This window comes from Gigantopelta aegis, chromosome 11 (genome assembly GCF_016097555.1).
Source record: "Gigantopelta aegis isolate Gae_Host chromosome 11, Gae_host_genome, whole genome shotgun sequence".
In the NCBI taxonomy this organism is placed as follows: Eukaryota; Metazoa; Mollusca; class Gastropoda; order Neomphalida; family Peltospiridae; genus Gigantopelta; species Gigantopelta aegis.
Window position 1 is genome coordinate 17,063,257 of NC_054709.1, and position 23,655 is coordinate 17,086,911.

The window sequence follows — 23,655 nt, forward strand, 5'->3', positions numbered from 1 at the left end:
ATATATGAGATTGTAGTTTTGATAAGCAAACTGTTGAAATCTATGAAATTAAATACTTAGTCCATAAATACACAAATGTAGAGATTAATTATAACAAAATAGAGATTATGCATATTACAGCAAACTGAAACTATTTATAATGTAAGGAATTTTGTCATAAATATATCAATTAATGTATTCGTAAACATAAATAACTTTCAATTTTGAAATAATATTGCAAACATCAGGGGAAAACCCCATTTGAGCAATATTTCAAATAAATAAAATGGAGAATGTGTTGTGAGAATTATATTCAAATATGGTTTGACAACATGCTGAAGATATCTTAAAAAAAAAGAAAAGTAATAAAACATTTATAAAATTATCCCAAAATGTAATTTTTGACATGGAAATCAGTCACCGTTTGGTAACAAAATTTGCTTGGTAAATTTGGCCCTAGATATCTCTGGTTGTAAAAAAAAAAAAAAAAAAAAAAATTATTCTAATGAATAATCACTGTCTTGTAATTAAAAAGAATCACTGTCTTGTTTGTTTGTTTTTTAATTCCATAGATAAAGACAAGAACTAAAGCAAAACACAGAATCCACTTTTTTTCTCCGAACTCGTTGATTTAATTGAACGACCACTCTTTGGTGGAGTTTTTGGCCTGGCGACCGATTTTTTCTTTTCCTTTTTCTTTTCCTTCTTTTTGTCTTCTTCGTCACTACTGCTGTCATCATCACTGTCATCTACAAGAAAAAAATTAAATTACTGGCATGAATATAAACGACACATGGACATTCTTGCCTTGCATAATAAAGATCAGGTTCGACTTAATTTGAAACCGAACCCTCTTGGGACAAATGTTTTTTTTTCGTTTTTTTTCTTAAATACTTAAAGGGACATACCCTAGTTTTTAAACACTAAGGTATATTTTTGACTATTAGAGCCGTTTTTTGATAACTGAAATCATACTTTACTTACATTTTATTGTTTAGATTATCCATTTCCGTACATTCAAAGTGTTTTTGGTCATCCTGGTGTTTTTAATATCACAAAATGCATTTCTCATATTTTTAAAAACGCATGTGCGTCTGAGAAGTAACAGTTATGGAGTCAACTTTTAGTCTATCTTTAGAGGTTATTTCACCATTTCAAAGTCAGAGACTCATATTTCACTCTATTGTAACTTTATCCAAATGTGATACAGCTTTGTAGATTAACTAAACTTAGTATTAATTTTCACGGGTTGAAACTAGGGTATGTCCCTTTAAGGATTGTCTGTTATTTCATTGGGGTATGAAAAAAATAAAATAAAAAATCATCCGCAAACTGAATCAGTGCAGTTGTTCTAACAGTCGTTTGTGGCTAATTTGTTTTGTCCATACCCTGATGAGCGTAAACGAAATAACAGACAATCGCTGTAATATTAATTACTGACTACAAAACAAAAAAATAAAAATTAATAAATGGCTCCATTCCAAATATTCAGATTACATCCACAATGGGAAACCTTTTTCATTTTTTATATCTTATCCAGCATCAGTCTTTTCATTTAATGCCACTATAGATATCTAAAATGATGTCTATTATTGTCAATTTAGCGATTTACTCTTTTGTCTTAGTACAATGTACATGCAATTTTAGATCCCTAAAACAATATAAAGTCATATTTAATAGAGCACTGATGGACTTTTAAAAGTTTACTCTCTCAACCTGTCTTCCATGACTGGTAGTACAAAGACTATGATATGTACTGTCCTGTCTATGGGAAGATCTGTTGCTATTTGAATTTTGATGGGAGTAGCCTAAATGGAGACAAAAGATTTCGTCTCTCCCTATCCTCTCCCTTACTCCAACTTTCTCCTATCTTTCTTTCTTCTCTCTCTCTCTCTCTTTCTTTCTTCTCTCTCTCTGTTTCTCTCTCTCTCTCTCTCTTTATCTCCTCTCTCTGATTCTCTGTTTCTCTCTCTCTCTCTCTCTCTCTCTCTCTCTCTCTCTCTCTTTCTCCCCAATCGCCCCACCCTTCCCCCCTCAACAGCCATGTGCTGAGGTGTCACTGAACAAATATTCCTCCCCCCCCCCCCCCCATTTTGTACTTCAAATGCTGCAGCACAATGTCCAGGTAAGGTGAGGGGGAGGGGAGGGGAAGGGGTTAATGGATTGGGCTTTTTTAAAAACAAATTCTCTCCACATTAATTTCATTCACTGGTTGTTAAACTGCAATTACAACATGATAATTATAACGCTGACTTTAAGTAGAAAGAATAAAACCATGCAGCTAACTTAAGATCTACAAACTATATATATATATATATATATACATGTATATGTGCAATAATAAAAACAAGAAGAAAAACCCTTTTCTGAATATACTGTCATATTGCCAAACTAATAACAAGTCCATGTGACACTGTGAGATTTCATTTATCATTCCTTTTATGTCCTGGACAGACAGCCCAGATAGCTGAGGTGTGTGCCCATGACATCGTACTTGAACCTTAATTACATATATAAGCACGAAAATAAGTTGAAATGAAAAATGAAAATCATCCCTTTAACTTAGAATTCACCATTTATTAAACATGACTTTTAAGCAAACATCCCCAGATTATTATAACATTATTGTATATTACTGGGTAAATACGAAGACAAATTAAATATGAAGACAATGTATAATTAACAATCGATTGTAAATTTGCTTAAATATTACATACTGCACACTATATCTTATATACTCTAAGCCATCTTATAATGTATATGATATATGGTAAGCTATTTGATATGTTAAATATATTGTAAGCTATTTTATGTGTTATATATTGTAAGCAATGTTATATATAATATAATATAATATAATATAATATAATATAATATAATATAATATAATATAATAATATAATATAATATAATATAATATAATGTATATATATATGAAGCTTTCCACTTGTATAAAGAGCCATGATGACGATATGTATGTTTACATGTATACTGATTTTACATGCATGTTTGATGAGACATCAAAACTAGAACAAAAAGAGAACTACGTTTTAGAATCACAGTTTAAATTTAATTATCACTGCAAGCTAGGAATAGATAGAGGATGACAACTAACAACTCAGCACACAAAATGGTCTCACCGACAGGGATCGATCTCGAACCAACCATGCATCAAGCAAGGGCTTTACCACTGGGCTACGTCTCGCCCCTTTGATATGATCAGAGTTAGAACTACGTTTTAGAATCACAGTTTAAATGTAATTATCACTGCAAGCTAGGAATATATAGAGGATGATAACTGACACCCCAGCACACAAAAATAAATTGAATATTGGAGAAAAAGTCTTTACTTTAGTCATCTTATCGAGCAAAAGTTTTTTAAAGTTTGTCTTGTTTAATGACACCACTAGAGCACATCGATATACCAGTATTAATCATCGGCTATTGGAAGGAAGGAAATGTTTTATTTAATGATGCACTCAACACATTTTATTTACAGGTATATGGCATCGGACATATGGTTAAGGATCACACAGATATTGAGAGAGGAAACCTGCTGTTGCCACTTCATGGGCTACTCTTTTCGATTAGCAGCAAGGGATCTTTTATATGCACCATCCCACAGACAGGATAGTACTTACCACAGCCTTTGTTACAGCAGTTGTGGAGCACTGTCTGGAATGAGAAATAGCCCAATGGGCCCACCGATGAGAATCGATCCTAGATCGATCGCGCATCAGGGGAGTGCTATACCACTGAGCTACGTCCTGCCCCCGGCTACTGGAAGTCAAACATTTAGTAATTTTGACTCATAGTCTTCAGAGGAAACCACTACATTCTTCCATTAGTCACAACGAATATTTTACAGACACTTTCTCACAGACAAGACAGTACATACCACAGCCTGTGATATACCAGTCGTGACACACTGGTTGGCATGGAAATGAATGGGTCCACCAAGGTATTTCGATTCTACGATGCAAGCACTTTAGGTGAGTGCTTTACCAACTGAACTAGATACCACGCCATAAAGGAAAAGGTACCTATTTCTGCATACTTATAACATTACTGAAACATGCGCATGATCAAAGTACACTGGCTTTGGTGGCATCGTCGTTAAGCAATTGGGCATAATGTTGGTAGGTACTGAGTTCACAGCCTGGTACTGGCCCCCACCCAGAGCGAATTTTAACAACTCAGTGGGTAGGTGTAAGGCCACTACACCCTCTTCTTTCTCACTAACCACTAACAACTAACCACTAACACACTGTCCTGGACAGACAGCCCAGATAACTGAGGTGTATGTGCCCAGGACAACGTGCTTGAACCTCAATTGGATATAAGCATGAAATAAGTTGAAATGAAATGACATGATGACGTTTTGCCATAAGAGGGCTCAAACTTAACGGCGGCACCGACAGCAATTGCCGCCGTTGTTGAGATGTAAATTTCCATAGGTCGGGAGTGTCACCGATGGCACTTTTCTGCCACTAGTTAAACATTTCTGCCGTCGGTAAAGCTCCTCAATGATCGCAAACTGTATATACCTAGTGTATATATTATATGTTAGGATTTAAAGGGACATTCCCGAGTTTGCTGCAATTTTTAAGATGCTATTGACTAACAGAGACTTTTTAACGATTATAATTACATATCAAATATATTTTCCTGCCTAACATATTAGTGGCTGTATATTAAACGTGTTTCTGATCATTCTAATTATTGTACTAGCATAAATTTTATTTTATTTCCTAAAATAATTTTTTCCATATGTACGAAATTATTTGAAGACAAAATCCATGTTGGGCTTCTTACAAATATTAAGATGACCAGAAACACATTGAATATACATACAGACACTGATATTTTTAACCAGAAAATATATTTAATATGTAAGTTTAATCGTAGAAATATTTTATTAGTCAGAAACATCCTACAATGCAGAAAACTCAGAAATGTCCCTTTAACATTTGTGGTTTTGAAATGTTTATCATAGTTTGATACCCAAAACCCAATGTATTTTTCATCCTGGGATATTGATAAACATTCATTCATTCATTATTTGACTTACCATAGTTTGATACCCAATAGCCGATGTATTTTTCGTCCTGGGGTGTCGTTAAACATTCATTCATTCATTCATTCATTCATTCATTCATTCATTCATTCATTCATTCATTTATTCATTGAAATATGTCTACATACAACAAAATAACCTTTCAGTTATGTCGATTTGCATCAAAAGTCACTTTTGAAAAACAAAACAAAAATTGTACGCAGGCTCAAAATTGTCGTCTGTGGGCTGTGAAACACCCATGGCAATGTTTTTAAAATATTGCCGCAGGTGACAAATCTTAAGTTCAAGACATGCATAATTACCTTAATAATATTAATATGAAATAGGCTTAAAGCTTTTTTAAAATATGAAGATATATGTGATATACTCAGATGAACATTGTTATGTTTTGATTGTATAGATCAATGCTTTTTAAACGTAAATTCAAAGCTGTCGAAGCTTGCATCCCAGCACCATTGCATGCAGCTGTATTGTATTACTGTGACCTATTTGTATTATTGTATATAGGGAATAACTCGTTACTGTCTTAAGATATCAGCTTTATCCTGTGATGGTTAGAATGGTTATATGATCAGAGTTAGAACTACATTTTAGAATCACAGTTTAAATTTAATTATCACTGCAAGCTAGGAGTATATAGAGTATATAGCCCAGCACACAAAAATAAATTGAATATTGGAGAAAGGTTTGTCTTGTTTAATGACACCACTAGAGCACATTGATATACCAGTATTAATCATCGGCTATTGGAAGGAAGGAAATGTTTTATTTAATGACGCACTCAACACATTTTATTTTTGGTTATATGGCATCGGACAGATGGTTAAGGACCATACAGATACTGAGAGAGGAAACCTGCTGTCATCACTTCATGGGCTACTCTTTTCGATTAGCAGCAAGGGATCTTTTATATGCACCATCCCACAGACAGGATAGTACATACCACAGCCTTTGTTACACCAGTTGTGGAGCACTGGCTGGAACAACAAATAGCCCAATGGGTCCACCGACGGGGATTGACCCTAGACAGACCGCGCATCGAGCGAACGCTTTACCGCTGGGCTACGTCCCACCCCTATCTGGGTCATAAGGACTAATTTTCACCAAAGCACACAAAAAGTAAAAAGTTTGTTTTATTTAACGACGCCACTAGAGCACATTGATTTTTTATCTTATCATCGGCTATTAGACGTCAAACATATGGTCATTCTGACACTGTTTTTAAGAGGAAGCCCGCTGTTGCCACATAGGCTACTCTTTTATGGCAGGCAGCAAGGGATCTTTTATTTGCGCTTCCCACAGGCAGGATAGCACAAACCATGGCCTTTGTTGAACCAGTTATGGATCACTGGTCGGTGCAAGTGGTTTACTATCCATTGAGCCTTGCGGAGCACTCACTCAGGGTTTGGAGTCAGTATCTGGATTAAGAATCCCATGCCTCGACTGGGATCCGAACCCAGTACCTACCAGCCTATGCCACCGAGGCCGGTTCCAAAGCACACAAAATCATGCTGTTAATGAAACTTGTAAAGAGTTATTGTTTTTTCCACGCGACTTACTGCAGCTTAAAAATGCCCTTCTTTCGCCAACAACAAAATATTCGCGATGACCTCGGTGGTGACCTGGTATCCTCCACGGCAACGTGGACGTGGTCGAGATCATCATCATCACTGTCATCATCTTATGATCAAATGATAATTTAACTTTTAATTTATTTTTATATATTTTTTTTTTAACTACAGGTATTCAAAATTGATTTACAAACTGATAATTGGAAACCAAATGATTGCTTTATTTTAACTATACATTGAAAAACAAACTGTTTATTTAATTTTTACTATACAAAAAACATTGAAAACCAAAATGCTTAATTAATGTTTACTGTACAAACTCCACTTGTTAAATAGATTTATTAAAGGGACAGTCCTGAGTTTACAAACATTGTAAAATATTTTCGACCAATAGAGCCTTTTCAATGACATAACATACAAATTAAATACATTTTCTTATTTAAAATATCAGTGTCTGTATTTACAATGTGTGTGTTGTTGTCCTAATGTTTGTAGTAGCCCAGAATGGATTTTACCTCCCAATAATTTCGTACGTACGAAAAAATATATATCACGAATTAAAGTAAAAACTAAGTGCTTCAAACAGTATATGACCGCAAACACATTCGACATACAGACACTCGTATTCTAAACAAGAAAATGTATTTACCATGAAATAGTAGTTGCCAACAAGGCCCTTTAATTAGTAACATCTTACAAAGGCTGCAAACTCAGGACAGTCCCTTTAATTAGTAACATCTTACAAAGGCTGCAAACTCAGGACAGTCCCTTTAATTAGTAACATCTTACAAAGGCTGCAAACTCAGGACCGTCCCTTTAATTAGTAATATCTTACAATGGCTGCAAACACAGGACCGTCCCTTTAATTAGTAACATTTTACAATGGTTGCAAACACAGGACCGTCCCTTTAATTAGTAACATCTTACAATGGCTGCAAACTCAGGACAGTCCCTTTAATTAGTAACATCTTACAATGGCTGCAAACTCAGGACCGTCCCTTTAATTAGTAACATCTTACAAAGGCTGCAAACTCAGGACCGTCCCTTTAATTAGTAACATCTTACAAAGGCTGCAAACTCAGGACAGTCCCTTTAATTAGTAACATCTTACAAAGGCTGCAAACTCAGGACCGTCCCTTTAATTAGTAACATTTTACAATGGCTGCAAACACAGGACCGTCCCTTTAATTAGTAACATCTTACAATGGCTGCAAACACAGGACCGTCCCTTTAATTAGTAACATCTTACAATGGCTGCAAACTCAGGACAGTCCCTTTAATTAGTAACATCTTACAATGGCTGCAAACTCAGGACAGTCCCTTTAATTAGTAACATCTTACAAAGGCTGCAAACTCAGGACCGTCCCTTTAATTAGTAACATCTTACAAAGGCTGCAAACTCAGGACCGTCCCTTTAATTAGTAACATCTTACAAAGGCTGCAAACTCAGGACCGTCCCTTTAATTAGTAACATTTTACAATGGCTGCAAACACAGGACCGTCCCTTTAATTAGTAACATTTTACAATGGCTGCAAACACAGGACCGTCCCTTTAATTAGTAACATCTTACAAAGGCTGCAAACTCAGGACAGTCCCTTTAAGAAAACGTACCAGTTAATGTTCCTTTACAATAAAAATCCCCCAACAAGGATGGCTGCATTTACTTGGGATTTATGATGTAATTAATACTATGCTTTTAAACAAAGACTATTACTTGGTTTGGGAGCAATTCAACTCTCCCCAAAACCAACTCGCCACCTACCAACTTGCCCGAGTGGTTGGTCAACTCGCCCCACACTGTCAACACGTATCATTAATTACCGTTTTATTAATTAAATATACCAATAGTTTATGCAATAATGTGAATTAAATATTGTAAAATATTCACACCAGTCGGAGTCCAAAAGCCATTCCTGATCATTCCTTTTAGGAAATAAGGGACAAACTCACAAACGTCGTTAAATTAGGCTTGACAGTTCATTGTTTATCCAATATTAGGATCTCCCCAATGTAAAACCATTTAATAACTGGTTGTTTCACTGTAATATTAATAAATAAAATGACACCAAAGTTATAGATGTCCATTTTTAATTTCATCACAATTATTTACTGACAGTAAAGTTTGGGGCGCGAGTTGTCCAAACACTGGGGCAAGTTGGTAGTGGGTGAGTTGATTTTGGGGCAGTTTTTATTTATACAGGATTACAAAATGTTGACTTCATGTAATTATTACATATATTAGGATAGATAATAACCTTTGTTTTTGCCACGTTAAACTATACAGTAAACAGTTGTTGAAATATTTACATGAATCCAAATATATTTGTTTAAAGTATATCTTACAGAACACAAATCTAAACAGGGGGGATAATTTCAATATCTCTCACAGCTAGTTGACCGAGGGAAGTAATTTGTATCTACTGAAAATAGGACACTTTTTGTCCTAAAGTATTCTATATGCAGTGGAAATTTATATGTGCTAAAATAGTTGAGTTTATGATAAAAACAACTGATGACAATAAAATATTGTCAACACATAAACTGGAGATGGACTGTGATTGCTTAACTTTAAAAGTGCATAAAGTGAGTTTATAGTCAATGACACATATACCATGTTTAATTTTCTCGTTTAATATTAAAAACAAAACTCATTGGCTGACACATAAATTTCACCAAAGAAAACACATTTTGATTGGTTAACTTAAAATGTTAAAAACGGGTTTCATAAAAAGCAGTACTGGGTCAATGACATCCACCACTATTTACCTTTCTCCTTTGACAGTAACAACAAAACCCATTGGTTAACTTATAAATTTCACAGAAGATATATTTTGATTGGTTAACCTTTGATGAAGGGCAGTTATGGGTCAGTATGACACATGCCACGTTTTACCTTTCTCCTGGAATGACAATGACAAAACTCATTGGTTGACACATAAATTTCATATAAGAAGATACGTTTTGATTGGTTAACTTTAAATGTTAAAATAAAAATTCAATGAAAGGCACTAATGTGACAATGACACATACAACGATTCAACCCATTGGTTAACACGTAAATTTCATAGAAAAAGATATGCTTTGATTGGTTAATTAATAATGGATTCAGTGAAAGGTAGTTATAGGTCAGTGACAAGTACCACTATTTAATTTTCTCCTTGAAAGTAATGACAAAAATAATTTGGATTGGTTAACTTTAAATGTTAATAATGGATTTTATGAAGGGCAGTTTTGAGTCAATAACAGGTGCCACTATTAACCTTTCACCTTGAAAGTTTCAACAAAACCATATGTTGACACATCAATTTCATTGAAGAATATACATTTAGATTGGTTAACTTTTGATGAAGGGCAGTTATGAGTCAATGACACAAACCACTATTTAACTTTTTTCTCTGACAGTAACAACAAAACCCATTGGTTAATATATCAATTTCAATGAAGAAGATACATTTTGATTGGTTAATTTTAATTTATTTTATTTTTTACTACAGGTATAGACAAAGTTAGTTTGTTTTGTTTAATGACACCACTAGAACACATTGATTTATTAATCATTAGCTATTGGATGTCATAGTCTTAAGAGTGGAAATCTGCTACATCTATCCATTGTCATGTCATGTCATAGGGTTTTACGTGCACATTCAGAACAAGCTGTTGTAGTGCACGCCTGTCATAGGCACAAGAGCCGGCCTTGGCCTGCTCCTCCGTCCATGACAGGAAAGGTGAGGGGAGGGGAGGGGAGGGACCGCCTGCACTGGCAGGTGCAAGGGAGCACCAGCAGCCCAATCAAATCGGTAGCAGGTGGGTGGGGGTGGTGGTGGTGCTATGGAATTTGAATGGAGCAGTTAAATGCCAAAGAGAAAAGGGTGCGCAATTTTGATTGAGGGAATTTGGCGCAATTTTGAACGGTCGGTCGAAAGGTAAATGGCCGAGCTAATATAGGTTTTGATATTAGTGAATTGAGAGTAGCTCGTTAACTTTAGACCTCTACGATGCTGTGGTGTCTACCTAGGTTGCCCACAGGGCCCTTATAAAGGGCCTGACCGCTTCTGGTCGAGGTATCATCTGTCCATTAGTAGCAATGGATCTTTTATATGCACCTTCCCACAGACAGGATAACACATACGTTTTGATTGGTTAATTTTAATTTATTTTATTTTTTACTACAGATATACAAAAAGTTAAGTTTGTTTTGTTTGCAGCAATGGATCTTTTATATGCACCATCCCATAGACAGGATAACACATACAACAGCCTTTGGTGGTGTATTAGCTGGAACGAGATATAGCCCAATGGGCCCACCGATGGGGATCAATATCAAGCAAGTGCTTTACCACAGGGCTACATGTACACATGTATGTCCCACCCCTCGGTTCATTTTAAATGTTAATAATGGATTCGATGAAGGGCAGTTAAGGGCCAATGACACGTACCGCTATTTACCTTTCTCCTTCTCAATCATCTTGAGACATTTCTCGGCAGCATCGGCGTTCGGTGCGTTGTAGATGCTCCGGATTAGTGATGTCGACAGTTTCTTCTTCTTGTGCTGTTCGGCTAAATCCAGCATCCGTTTCATGGATTTCTGAAACACACAAAACAGGAGATGAAAATGATGTTGGATAATAATCCTGAATAGTTTGAAATAGGTAAAAAATAATAATTTAAAGTTAAATTTAATTTTAAATTAAATTAAATTAAATTAAATTAAATTAAATAAATTAAATAAAATAAAATTTTAAAAATAATAAAAATAATAAAATTCAAAATGTTTTTCAAAAAAATGAATAAATAAATATTAAATAAAAAATAAATATATAAATAAATAAATATTAAAAAAATAATTATTAAATTAATAAATATATAAATAAATAAATATTGAATGAATGAATGAATGAATGAATGAATGAATGAATGAAAGTAATAAACAAACAAGTAAATAAGGCAGAAACCCACCATTCTTATTTCCATTTGTGCCTGACGTTTCCTCAACATGGCAGACTCCATCATGTATTTAACTTTCTCAGCATCAAATCTCTGAAAATACACGCAATTGAAATTAATATTTTAATCAAACTCATCCAGAGAACACCAAAAGTATCACACAGAACATGTATGTATGTATGGGCTAGCCTAAATTACTTATAATCCATCCTATCCTCCTACAAAAATGTTTTTTTTTTGTAAATAATTTCAGTTTGGTTTGACATAAGAAGAAAAGTAAAAGTGTTTTGGAAATAACAAAGTAATACTATTTTTGTGTGCAATTTTGAAAATAATTGGCTCTGAAATAAATAACTTGTAGTAAATTCCATACTATGTTCATTCATCACGGTCCACTATAGTTCCTAATTGTGACACATGTTATGGTTCACATATTCACTTCTAGGAAATGGTGAAGAGTTAAAACAATATGTATGTTTAATAGTAAGCCTTCTGGCTGTATTTTGCCCATGTTATTTTGTAATACTGTTCATCAACCCACCTTTGTATTGGTATTTGCTATGTCGGCGGTCTGTCCTTTCTGTGCTACACTAGCCAACATGGCAGTATGTGTGTTCACTTGCTTCTTCTTCTTCGGTGGTTTCTGCTTGCCCCAGATTTGAATCATAATTGCACTTGTACACAAGTAGTCAATGAACTGCAATCAAAACAAACACACAATTCTTATACATATAGAGATGTACAAAAATAAAATAAAATGTCACAATTCTCATTGCTCAATGCCTGTGTCAAGCAATTATGTCTGTGTATGTCTGATGGTAAGTCATATACCTCATTCTTCACCTTGTTATAGTCTCCACATACATGTATTTCACTTCATGGTACACCAAATTTTCAAATCGGGGGGCTCATTTTTATGGTTGTTCTATCGTCAGGTTTCTGTGTTAGCATTATAAAACATTTTAAAGTCCCGAAATAAAAACTGGCGAAAAAAGTGGGGGAGCTGAGTCCCCCTAGTCCCCCGGCTCCTACGGCCTGCACCGGGGGGCGGTACTTAGACCAGTGGTACAGCGCACGCTTGATACGTGGTTGGTCTGGGATCGATCCCGTCAGTGTGCCCATTGAGCTATTTCTCATTCCAGCCAGTGCACCACGACTGGTTTATCAGAGGCTGTGCTATGTGCTGTCCTGTCTGTGGGATCGTGCATATAAAAGATCCCTTGCTGCTAATCGGAAAGAGTAGCCCATGAAATGGCAACAGCGGGTTTCCTCTCTCAATATATGTGTGGTCCTTAACCATATGTCCAACGCTATATAACCGTAAACAAAATGTGTTGAGTGCGTCGTTAAATAAAACATTTCCTTCCTTCATAGTACACCAGGTATTTGGCATAAATATCCTGACTTCATTGAAATTTATGTGTTAACAATGGTTTTTGTTGCTACTTTCAAAGAGAAAGGTAAATAGTGGTATGTGTCATTGACCCAATAATGCCTTTCATAGAATTGTTTTTTTAACATTTAAAATTAGCCAATCAGAATGTGAAATTTATTTTTTGAGTTTTGTTATTACTTTCAAGGACCTAGGTACATAGTGTTACGTGACATTGACCCATAACTGCCTTTCATGTATGTTCCTTTTAAAAATAATTCTATGAAACCTTCTGTGTATTTCTGTGAAAATATTGGTGTTTCTGTGAATTCCATGCAATATCTGTGTATTTGTATAATTATTTCTGTATTTCTGTGAAAATGTTAGTCTTTCACTGAATTCCATGAAATTCAGGTGTATTTGATTATTTCGATATTTCTGTATTTTCGTCTTTTTGTGTATGTCTGTGAAAACCTACATGAAGAGTTCAGGTGCAAAAACCAGTAACTGCCATTTTATCCAAAAACTGACTTCTACTATCATTACTCAGTTCAAAACGTTATGTTCTGATTTTTACACTAGTTTTTTTTGAAATTTGGTCCTTTATTTACTTCAGTTTCAACTTAAGATTGCCCATAATGGACTTGATACGTTTTATATATAAAAGCATAATAACAACAAAACTCTTTTGCAAAAAATTACTAAAATGGATTCATCCGTTTTTGCATCTGAACTCTTCATGTATTTTTGTGTTTATTTCTGTGTCTATAAATGTAAGCAGCATCTAACCTCTTCATCGGCTTTGGGGTTCTTGTACATATGTGTTTCTGTGATTATTTCTGTGATTTATTTCTGTGATTATTTCTGTGTGATTATTTCTGTGATTACTTCTGTGTGATTATTTCTGTGATTATTTCTGAGTGATTATTTCTGTGATTATTTCTGTGTGATTATTTCTGTGTGATTATTTCTAAAGACTATTTCTGAGACTATTTGTGATTATTTCTGTGATTATTTCTGTGATTACTTCTGTGATTATTTCTGTGTGATTATTTCTGTGATTATTTCTGTGTGATTATTTCTGTGTGATTACTTCTGTGATTACTTCTGTGATTACTTCTGTGATTATTTCTGTGTGATTATTTCTGTGTGACTATTTCTGTGATTATTTCTGTGTAAGTATTTCTGTGTGACTATTTCTGTGGGATTATTTCTATGTGATTATTTCTGTGTGATTATTTCTGTGTGATTATTTCTATGATTATTTCTGTGTGATTATTTCTATGTGATTATTTCTGTGTGATTAATTTCTGTGATTATTTCCATGTGATTATTTCTGTGTGATTATTTCTTTGATTATAAACGTAAGCAGTATCTAACCTCTTCGTCGGCTCGGGGGTTCTTGTACAAGTATGCGTGGTTCCAGTCGGGGTTGCTTGTATTCTTCACCTTGTTCGTCTCCACGTACTTCACTTCGTGGTACACCAGATACTTGGCATAAATATCCTAAAAAATAACACACACTCAGAACATTAGAAATAGAAATCTCGGTCAAACTTGATGCAGTTGTTTTTTGTTTAATTCTAAGACAATGCCCTGACAAGTTAATTTGGTTGATTGAAAACTTGTTTTGTTTAACGACACCTCTATAGTATATTGATTTATTAATCATCAGCTATTGGATGTCAAACATTTGGTAATTCTGACATTTAGTCATTAGAGGAAACCCGCTACATTTTTCCTAATGTAGCAAGGGATCTTTTATATGCACCGTCCTACAGACAGGATAGCACATACCACAGCCTTTGATATACCAGTCGTGGTGCACTGGATGGAACGAGAAATAGCCCAATGGGCCCACCGACAGGGATTGATCCTAAATATCCTTAAAATAACACCCACTCAGTAAATAAGAAATAGAAATCTCTGTCGAACATGATGCAGTCTGGATGGGACAACAACAGAACAAGTCATTTGTGTAATGGAGTAGTTTTGTTTTTGTTTAACAATACCATGGCAAGTTCATTTGTCTGATTGATGATGACTGGATCTGAGTGAAGTTAAAGACTCTCGATAGATGGATGGATGGATGGATGGATGGATATATGGATGGATAGATGAATGGATGGATGGATGGATGGATGGATGGATGGATGGATGGATGGGTAGGTGTGTGTTTGGGTGGGAGGATGAATGGATGGATGGATGGATGGATGGAATGATGGATGGAAACATTGATGGATAGTTGGGTGGATGGATGGGTGAGTTTTGGGTGGATGGATGGATGGGTGGGTTTTGAGTGGGTGGGAGGATGGATGGATGGATTGATGGATGGATGGAAACATTGATGTATAGTTGGGTGGATGGATGGACGAGTCTTGGGTGGGTGGATGGATGGATGGGTGGATGGATGGATGGATGGGTGGGTGGGTGGATGGATGGATGGATGGATGGATGGATGGATGGATGGATGGATGGATGGATGGATGGGATAAATGGATGAATGGATGGATGGTTGTATGGATGGATGGATGTATGGATGGATGGATGGATGGATGGATAAATGGATGGATGGATGAATGGTTGGTTGGATGGATGGATGGGTGAGTCTTGGGTTTGATGGATGGAGGGAGGGAGTCTTGGGTTTGATGGATGGAGGGAGGGAGGGAGGGAGAGAGGGACAGACGGACGGACGGACGGATGGATGGTTGGATGGATGGGGGAGTCTTGGATTTAATAGATGGATGGATGGATTGGGTGGATAGATGGATGGATGGATTGGGTGGATGGATGGATGGATGGATGGATGGACAGACAGATGGTGGGTTGATGGATGGGTTGATGAATGGACAGATGGTTGGGTTGATGGATGGATGGATGGATGGATGGATGGATGGATTGATTATGTCATAATAGGACATCATTTAATCATTTTTATTTTGCTGTATTTAGTTAGTCTTACACAAAATGTAACATAGGTATATATTTCAAACAAGAATTTATCAAGTTTCTGACAACACTATCTTTTATTCTGCTAAACCAAAGCATACAGTAAACTTGTTAAAACACTTACAGTAAACTTGTTAAAACACTTACAGTAATCTTGTTAAAACACTTACAGTAAACTTGTTAAAACACTTACGTTAAAACACTTACAGTAAACTTGTTAAAACACTTACGTTAAAACACTTACAGTAAACTTGTTAAAACACTTACAGTAAACTTGTTAAAACACTTACAAAAACACTTACAGTAAACTTGTTAAAACACTTACAGTAAACTTGTTCGGTAACCCGCGGGCGTTGAGGACCTTCATGTTGAAACACACTTGTTTTCCAACCAGCTCCTTCGGATCATCAACAAAAACGTCGTCATTCTCCGAATACTCTTTCCCCTTTTCATTGCAGGGTATGCACTCCACCTGGAATATCAAAAACACATTATATTTAGGAAAGGATAGCAATGTCTGTTTAACAACACCTCAGCACCTTTATAAACTATGCATTACTAACAAACAGATACTAGAGTTGCAAACGAATCACTATGTACTTTTACATGAATTACAACTAATATTGAGGGTAGAATGATGGAAATACATGGTAAAGAGGTCTCAGGTTAGCACATTTTGCCCAAATATCTCTATAATTTTTATCCGAATTTGGGGGGCAGTTGACCCCCCCTCCCCCCTGTCTCGTACACTTATGCTACAGACCACCTGCTACATTGCACTTACATTTAGTAAACCAACTTCTTGTCCTTTGAAATCTGTAACCTCCAACTGTTCTTTTGACTCAATCTGGAAACAGAAATAATGGAATGATTTATCTCATGGTCACTAAAAAGACTACAAACATATCAGGGACAACATGGTATGGCTCGAGTTTGCCAGACTCTCAAATTCACCTGTGAAGGACATTTTCACACCTCTTTAAAAAGTGGTACAACCATGCCATACCTCTTTAAAAAGTTGTACGACCATGCCATACCTCTATAAAAAGTGGTATGACCATAGCCGTACCTCTTTAAAAAGTGGTATGACCTTGCCATACCTATTTAAAAAGTGGTACAACCATGCCATACCTCTTTAAAAAGTTGTACAACCATGCCATACCTCTATAAAAAGTGGTATGACCATAACCGTACCTCTTTAAAAAGTGGTACAACCATGCCATACCTCTTTAAAAAGTGGTACAACCATGCCATACCTCTATAAAAAGTGGTATGACCATAGCCGTACCTATTTAAAAAGTGGTACGACCATGCCAAACCTCTTTAAAAAGTGGTACGACCATGCCACACCTCTTTAAAAAGTGGTACGACCATGCCACACCTCTTTAAAAAGTGGTACGGCCATGCCACACCTCTTTAAAAAGTGGTACGGCCATGCCACACCTCTTTAAAAAGTGGTACGGCCATGCCACACCTCTTTAAAAAGTAATACTGTCATGCCATACCTCTTTAAAAAGTGGTATGACCATAGCCGTACCGGCCATACCATCAGCACCACCCCTGTGTATAGTCACCAGGTCCCCCCCCACCCCTGACTTCAAACTTAAAGAATGTGCATTAACAAATACTGGAATTGTGAGCACACTTGATGGAACAAATTAAAGTCTGATTGTTTAACAACACAACTAGAGCACATTGAATGATTAGTCATCGGCTATAGCATGTGAAACATTTTTGGTAATTTTGACATATAGTCTTAGAGAGAAAACCCGCTATATTTTTCCATTAGCAGCAAGGGATGTTTTATATGCACCATCTAACAGACAAGGTAGCTTATACCATGGCCTTTAATATACTAGTTGTGGTGCACTGGCTGGAATAAGAAATAGCCCAATGGGTTCACCGACAGGGATCGATCCTAGACCAACTGCGCATCAGATGAGTACTTTACCACAGGGCTACATCCCACCCTTGAACAAATGTGTAAGACATCATAAACTAATAGAATGTTTTCTGCGAAAGAACAATCAACATAACAAATTAGCATGGAATTTGGTTTTGTCTGCAATGCATGAGCCAAGTTTGAAAACATTTGTATTGAAAATTTGATGGACTATCTAAAAGTTATTTTAAATATTCAAATTATTTAAAACATTCATGTTAACAGATAACTCACAAGATAAGCCAGCGACTGAAGCCAGAATTTGACACTGCCAATGTGGAACTCAGCCTCGTAATCTTCTGCAAACGGGTCCTTTGCCTGTAACAAACAACAAGACTCGCCCATCAGATCAATATAACAGTTATTACACCAGGTCAATCATAATATAATACACCATCAGGATAATATATCAGTTATTACACCAGGTCAATCATAACATAATACACCAGGAGGTGAATTTATCAGTTATTACACCAGGTCAATCATAACATAATACACCATCAGGTTAATATATCAGTTATTACACCAGGTCAATCATAACATAATACACCATCAGGTTAATATATCAGTTATTACACCAGGTCAATCATAACATAATACACCAGGAGGTGAATATATCAGTTATTATACCAGGTCAATCATAACATAATACACCATCAGGTTAATATATCAGTTATTACACCAGGTCAATCATAACATAATACACCAGGAGGTGAATATATCAGTTATTACACCAGGTCAATCATAACATAATACACCATCAGGTTAATATATCAGTTATTACACCAGGTCAATCATAACATAATACACCAGGAGGTGAATATATCAGTTATTACACCAGGTCAATCATAACATAATACACCAGTATAAATATGCCCTTTAAATTTAGGAAATATGAAAATGTTTTCCAGACATTTATTTTTCACATTGCCTTTAGATATTGACCTGAAATTTGGTGTATAGTTTTATCATATACTGTTACAGATGAAGATTGACTTCAATAGCAATTTACTATTTTTTTCACGGAGTTATATGCCCCTTAAACTTATATAGGCTCCTTTTATTTACTTAGCAAGTGCAAGGGAAATAATTTATTTTTAAGAGTTACACAAATTTTATCTTCAAGTCAGTGCTATAATTTATTTATTATAACAACATGATTGTCTACAAATATAATATAATATAGATTAAAATGTTGGTGAGGTTGGGTGTTGTTGTTGTTTTTGTGGGGGGTTTTTTTTTGGGGGGGGGGGGATTCAATCATTGATAAAGCCATAACATATTTTTATACATTAATTTTAGTTTTACAAAATCATAGGAATATTTAATAGAGTTGTGATATTATAAATAAATATCATATTGTTATTACATACATGTATGTTAATACGATAGTTATGACACCACTAAATTGCTTTGAACCTTATCTTATGGATTATAATATAAATAACTATAGAAAGCAATATTTTCAAAATAATGAATAAGAACAAGAAATAAGGAGAAAACAAAAAGCTGACAACAATGTATGTAATGAGTAGTATTAATTATATATGTATGGAAGAAAACCTCTCTAAACCAGATACCTCTTAAAACATGACTTTTTATTTGGCCATGAGGGTGTCCGGTTTAGAGAAGTTTCATTGTATAAGAAGAACACAATATCAATGGCTGCATGGTGGCATTTGACTTAATTTATAAATAAACATAAGACATTGTTTTGAAAATGTTACATAACTCCTGATAAACACCCACTCTCCTCCCCATAATGTTTCCTAATACATTTGATAATGCCCCCTGCCACCGTAGAGTGTTACATAATTGCTGAACAGTCGAAACAATTCCCAACTCATTTCAAATGCTCATTTAATAATTAAGGATTGTCAGTTATTTCTTTTACATTCATCGGGGTATGAACAAAACAAATCACCCGCACACTGTGTGAATCAGCGAAGCCATTCTCACATACAAGTTTGCGGATGAATTTTTTTTTTCATACCCAGATGAACATAAAAGAAATAACAGAAAATACTTTAATTAAATCTGAATCATACTTGCTAATAATAACACTAAAACTTTATTTTGAATTATTTTTGATCCATAAACAATAACACTAAATAAGACAACTTGCCCAATATAAAATGACGTCATCAGATATGACATACGTTCCCTGACGACGTAATTTTTACGTTCATCGAGAAATGAACAAACTCCCATTGCTACGGCTGGACCAATGGGATGACATTATATTGTAATTAATGTAACAGAAATTTAATTATATCTATATATTACTACTTAAAAACGTATCTGCACACATCTGGCAATGCAACACTACTCACTGACTATACTGTGAAATCACTTGTTTGTGGTATGCTAATTTTCATGTAATTCACAGACTGGTGCAGTCATGAATTTAAGAACACAATGCAAATATAATACATGTATACAAATTTATGATACTGTCTTTTTGATTCACAAAACTTATGTACCCAACGAAATGTGTTTTTCAGCAAAATTATGAAAATTTAAGCCCACGACAACAAAAGATTTCACGGTATGCGAGCTAGAGTATTACAAGATTGTTCATTAGCTGTTACTAAAGTAAATGAAGAGTTTCATCGCAAAACGCGATAAATGCCACCATACACACACAATCCTAAAACAGTTTTATTCCAAACCACCATAAACACTATGCCAATTTCTCTGCAATCTGCCATATATCCTCAGACAATTGTATCGCGTTTTGCAAAAAACTGAATTTGAACTTGTGTTTGTCTATGTGTGAACAGTGTCTGAGTGGTGTTCGCACAATGGTTTTTAACATGGCGTTTATCGCGTTTTGCAATGAAACTCTTCAAATGTTACTAAGCTAAATTAAATGCTGTTCCAACTATTATTATATACAGTCCTCAGGCATGGATAACAGAATTTTTTGCAGGGGGGGTTCCGATGTATTTTCGTGCTGGGGTGTCATTAAACATTAATTTATTCATTCACTTACTCATTCAGTAAAATAAGTGGATACCCCTGGATCCGCAACTGAGTCCTAGTTTGGGAGGGGGGGGGGGGGGGGGGGCTGTTTTAATGCCCACTGCTTGCAGAACAAATTTTTAAAAATAATAACATTGTTATATGACCGCACCTGTAAAGATACTGAAATGACAAAATATAGATGTTCTATTCGAAATGGATAAAATTTAACTCTTAAATAAAAAAGTTTTCAATATTCTTGAGATTGGAGCTTTAAATTTTGTCAAATTCTTGCATTTTTCAATCTTCTGCCATTTTGTTTTAGACAATTTTAAATCAGAAAAGCAAATTTGTCAGATGGCCAACATATTTTGTTGCAGGTAGAGAGGCTTTAGCAATCCCAAATTAGATTAAAAATCTATGTTAGATTATATATATCCTTAATTTTTTTTCGCATATGTCACATTTCTGGAAAGTGGGACCTCACTACAATGAGTCTGTATATATAAGCATGGACCCTTTCAGAATGGATTATTTGTTTAACCACACTTTAGCTCTGACTAAACAGGTTTCTTATTCACCCGTTGGTGAGAACATTATTCGTTATTTTTGTTAACACATACTTGTTTACACATGTACATGTGATAACAATTTCAAGACATACGACTGGCTGTTCCTAGATGATGACCAGGTCACCAATGCCATACATCCAATGAAAAACCAGGATGATAGAAATCGATTAGCCTGTAACGTATAGTTAACCTGACAATCATTTGTCTGTGATGCATAAGTTAAATGTGTAAAGATGCGTAAAGATGTTAAAATTTGCTTAAAACTTGGTTTTTGAGGATATGTAAGAAATAGAATAATACATTTGTGTCCATTAGATACCATTTATCTTACAACTCATTGTTTATAAATGTATCAAACTTGCTTTCACTCGTTAGATACATTTTAAAACTCGTGAGATAAATGGTATCTAACGGCCACTCATGTATTATTCTCTGTACCAAACACATGTTAACTGTAACCCTTGCTGTTAGAGCAGAAACCTTCAATCATTACCAATTGTAAAGAAATGTCAGTTTTTCATTTTGCAACCAACCAGTCTTTGCCATGAGTAAAATCAAGATAAGCTAAAGGTTGATCACCCTCCTGAAATGGTGCTATAGCCAAGCAATCACATGAAGTTACAAATTAAACTGATTAAATATTTAATTTGAAGGCATTTAATTTGCGGCTTTTCTAAAACTTTTTAAGCAAGTGTCGGAGGGAGCACAAGTCATCACTCACCTTTCATTGATTGAAAACATACTTTATTGCATATAATATATGCAAAAGGATTAAAGTCCGAACCAAAATGTTAACAACTACGATAAAGTGCTCTCCTACTTTTATTTTTTGTTAGATTTCCCCCACATTTTGTCCAGACAGAAATCTTGAAAAAACCATTACAATGACACAGATTCCACATATTAGATGATAACCATGTCACCTGTATCAACTTCGCTGAGATCACATAGGGCAAAAAGCATGTAATTTTTTGCTGGCTGCCATTTTGGCTTTTTATGGAATATTCTCCAAGAGGGGTGAAAGGATATGACTTAATCTAACGACGTCATAACATGTTATGATATAAAAGCAAACGTTATGACGTCATATTAATTTTTTATATTATTATTTTTTGTTTGCTTAAATATACCACTAGAGATCATTGATTTTATATTAATTATGTCACATACTATGGAGGTTTTCACCCCTCTTGAAGAGTATTCCATAAACAAGCAAAATGGCAGATGGCAGAAAACTGCATGTATTTTGCTCTATGCTATCTCAGCGAAGTCGATACTGGCGACATCATTACAGTCTATATGTGGAATCTGTGTCACTGTAATGTTTTTTTCACAACTTGTGTGTGGACAAAATTTTGGGAGAATGTAACGGTAATTAAAGGTAGGAGAGTAATATATCGTAGTTGTTAACAATTTGGTTCGGACTTTAGGCACAAGTTATCCAACTTACGAGGCACTCTCCTCGCCTTTCATGTCAAAGACTGAAAAACTGCATACTAGAATAACCTATATCTATATGTAGTTGGCTATCTATTAACCTACATAATGGTGAAGGTTAAGTAAACATAAGCAGAATTATGGCAGATAGAGAAACTTAGATTAAAGCAAACAATTTAAATGTTTACTCTAGCTTCTTCCGAGTCCTGCAAAATTAGAACAAATATTATTATCCACATGCTTCAAAATAACTGAGTTAATAAAAAAAAATGTATGAAGCACATGTGTAATAACAAGTGTAATCAAGCGACCAACCAATACAAAATTTGGGTTTTTCATGTAAACACTAAAAATGCTTCATTTCAGATTATCAAATTGAAATAGTCTTCCACTGACTTGATATATCTCAGGGGTTTTAAATGTATTTTTTTGTAAAATATCTCATCCCCATGTTGGATATCCTTGTATTTCAGTATGCATTATGCACAGTGTTTAAAGCAGTAAGCTGTTTTCAACACTACAGATATTGTTTTTAACACTGATATACCATTTTCAACACTATATATACTGTATTCAACACTACATACACCATTTTTTAACACTGTGTATACCGTTTTCAATACTTAGTATACTGTTTTCAACACTGTATCCTGTTTCCAACACTATGTATACTGTTTTCAACACTATGTATACTGTTTTCAACATTGTGCATACTGTTTCCAACTGTGTATACTGTTGTCAACACTGTACTGTATATTGTTTTCAACACTATGTATACTGTTATCAACACTATGTATACTGTTTTTAACACTATATATACTATTTCCAACATTACACAGTATACTGT

General features: G+C 35.0%; 1 protein-coding gene across 1 annotated transcript in view; it reads right to left on the reverse strand.

Moving 5' to 3' along the window:
• Window positions 1-325: 325 nt before the first annotated feature.
• The window catches only part of LOC121385558 (kinesin-like protein KIF28P), a 54,467-nt gene continuing 31,137 nt past the window's right edge, over window positions 326-23,655 (reverse strand). Inside the window, exons 16-23 of the mRNA XM_041516273.1 lie at window positions 18,070-18,153; window positions 16,678-16,740; window positions 16,219-16,365; window positions 14,325-14,450; window positions 12,114-12,269; window positions 11,585-11,665; window positions 11,075-11,213; window positions 326-728 (exon numbers count right to left, since the gene is read on the reverse strand). Coding sequence (XP_041372207.1) covers window positions 565-728; window positions 11,075-11,213; window positions 11,585-11,665; window positions 12,114-12,269; window positions 14,325-14,450; window positions 16,219-16,365; window positions 16,678-16,740; window positions 18,070-18,153 — 960 coding nt within the window. The 3' untranslated portion in view covers window positions 326-564. The remainder of the gene's footprint in view (window positions 729-11,074; window positions 11,214-11,584; window positions 11,666-12,113; window positions 12,270-14,324; window positions 14,451-16,218; window positions 16,366-16,677; window positions 16,741-18,069; window positions 18,154-23,655) is intronic.